Source organism: Aplysia californica, unplaced genomic scaffold, assembly GCF_000002075.1.
Source record: "Aplysia californica isolate F4 #8 unplaced genomic scaffold, AplCal3.0 scaffold00204, whole genome shotgun sequence".
NCBI lineage: Eukaryota > Metazoa > Mollusca > Gastropoda > Aplysiida > Aplysiidae > Aplysia > Aplysia californica.
Window position 1 is genome coordinate 57227 of NW_004797474.1, and position 1396 is coordinate 58622.

Below are 1396 nucleotides of genomic sequence, written 5' to 3' on the forward strand. Positions count from 1 at the left end.
AGAGAGAGAGAGAGAGAGAGAGAGAGAGAGAGAGGAGTAGCGCTGCTGTTCTCACCCCGGGGTGGCCAAAGAGGAGACATAAACTTACCATCGAAGTCACCAATTCCATCATCGTTGGAATCTTTGAAAGATTCGGGAAGAACCTGGTAAACTGTCTCAGTCTGGTACCATTTCAGATCGGGGCGGGGTGGACAACGCGGAGCGACAGCGATAATGACAACAGCGGTCACAAGCATGGCAAGCCACCCAACCCAGAACAAAATGAAAAGGATCCATCTCAGCCGTCTCCAGAATGGCTCGTCGGCATATTTCATCACTTCATCTTTTCCTAGTCCATTAAATGAGACTTCCCCTTCGGATGAAGCAGCCGTCCCGTCGATAATTTTGACGTCCACATGATCCGAGCCTGCTCCACCATTCGCGTTGATAAGGTGAGCTTTGGAATCATCGGGGTCAACGTCTAAATCGACAGCAGTTGTGTTTGCCGTCAATTCCTCATCAAGCCGGGACTTCTCATTTTCTGCACCTTCCTTTGGCAGATCCTCTGCTGGATGTGTCATTTTTCTCGATGTAAAATGTTCTCTTCAGCGTCGCGAAAGTCAACTATTCCTCCACGACACTCTTCGGCACCGCTTCTGTCGTCAAGCTAGCTGGCGGCAATCTGAATCTGATGCAACTTCAGGCCAAGCAGTCAAGCAGGGGGCAGAGAGGACAAAAAATAGACTGTTCGGTTGAAAACGAGGCGAAACGGAACTGAGCCCAGGCCTAGGCCTACAGGTCAAATCCGGTTGCCGCTCAATATGAGGTCACCCAAGTGCTCAGGTTCTTTCCTTGTTCCCTGGCCTGGCTCTGAAAACAAAATGCCAACATCCGGGCATGTTTCCATATCCGGTCTATACCACTAGACCAAGAAGGGGTGCAAGGCTAGGCCTACAATTTGAAATCATTGGAATTAATGCTAATTTCTGTGCCACACAGTCACACATAAGCCTAGGGCCTACCATACCACATTGTAGCCTACTTTGTAAACCTCTAACTAAGCTTACCTCGGAACGTTGGACACAACGACATGGGCAACTGTTTGATTTGGTGGAAATTTTTAAAGATAAAAATGTTGCTAAAGTGAAAGGGCTCGATTTAGTTTAGAAGAGTTGTACTTTCACAATTATTATTTCGTTCCCTTTTTTCGGAGGAAAACAGCGTAGGGTTGGGTTGATTTAAATCAGCTCGGTTAAATCAGTTGATTTATTTTTTCAATAAAAACCAGTGATTTAAATCACTGTTAAATTTTTGTTTTAATTCAGTTTATATATACATATTTAAACATTCAGAATGCCTTTCCTAGGCTTTATAAAATAAATAATGTTTAGTAGACTAATATATAATGATAATCATG

General features: G+C 44.3%; 1 protein-coding gene across 1 annotated transcript in view; it reads right to left on the minus strand.

Moving 5' to 3' along the window:
* Window positions 1-847, minus strand: part of LOC101845098 (neutral and basic amino acid transport protein rBAT) — a gene marked incomplete at its 5' end in the record, with an annotated part of 12870 nt that extends 12023 nt beyond the window's left edge. Inside the window, 1 exon segment of the mRNA XM_005099150.2 lies at window positions 89-847. Coding sequence (XP_005099207.1) covers window positions 89-560 — 472 coding nt within the window.
* Between the last annotated feature and the right edge of the window lie 549 nt (window positions 848-1396).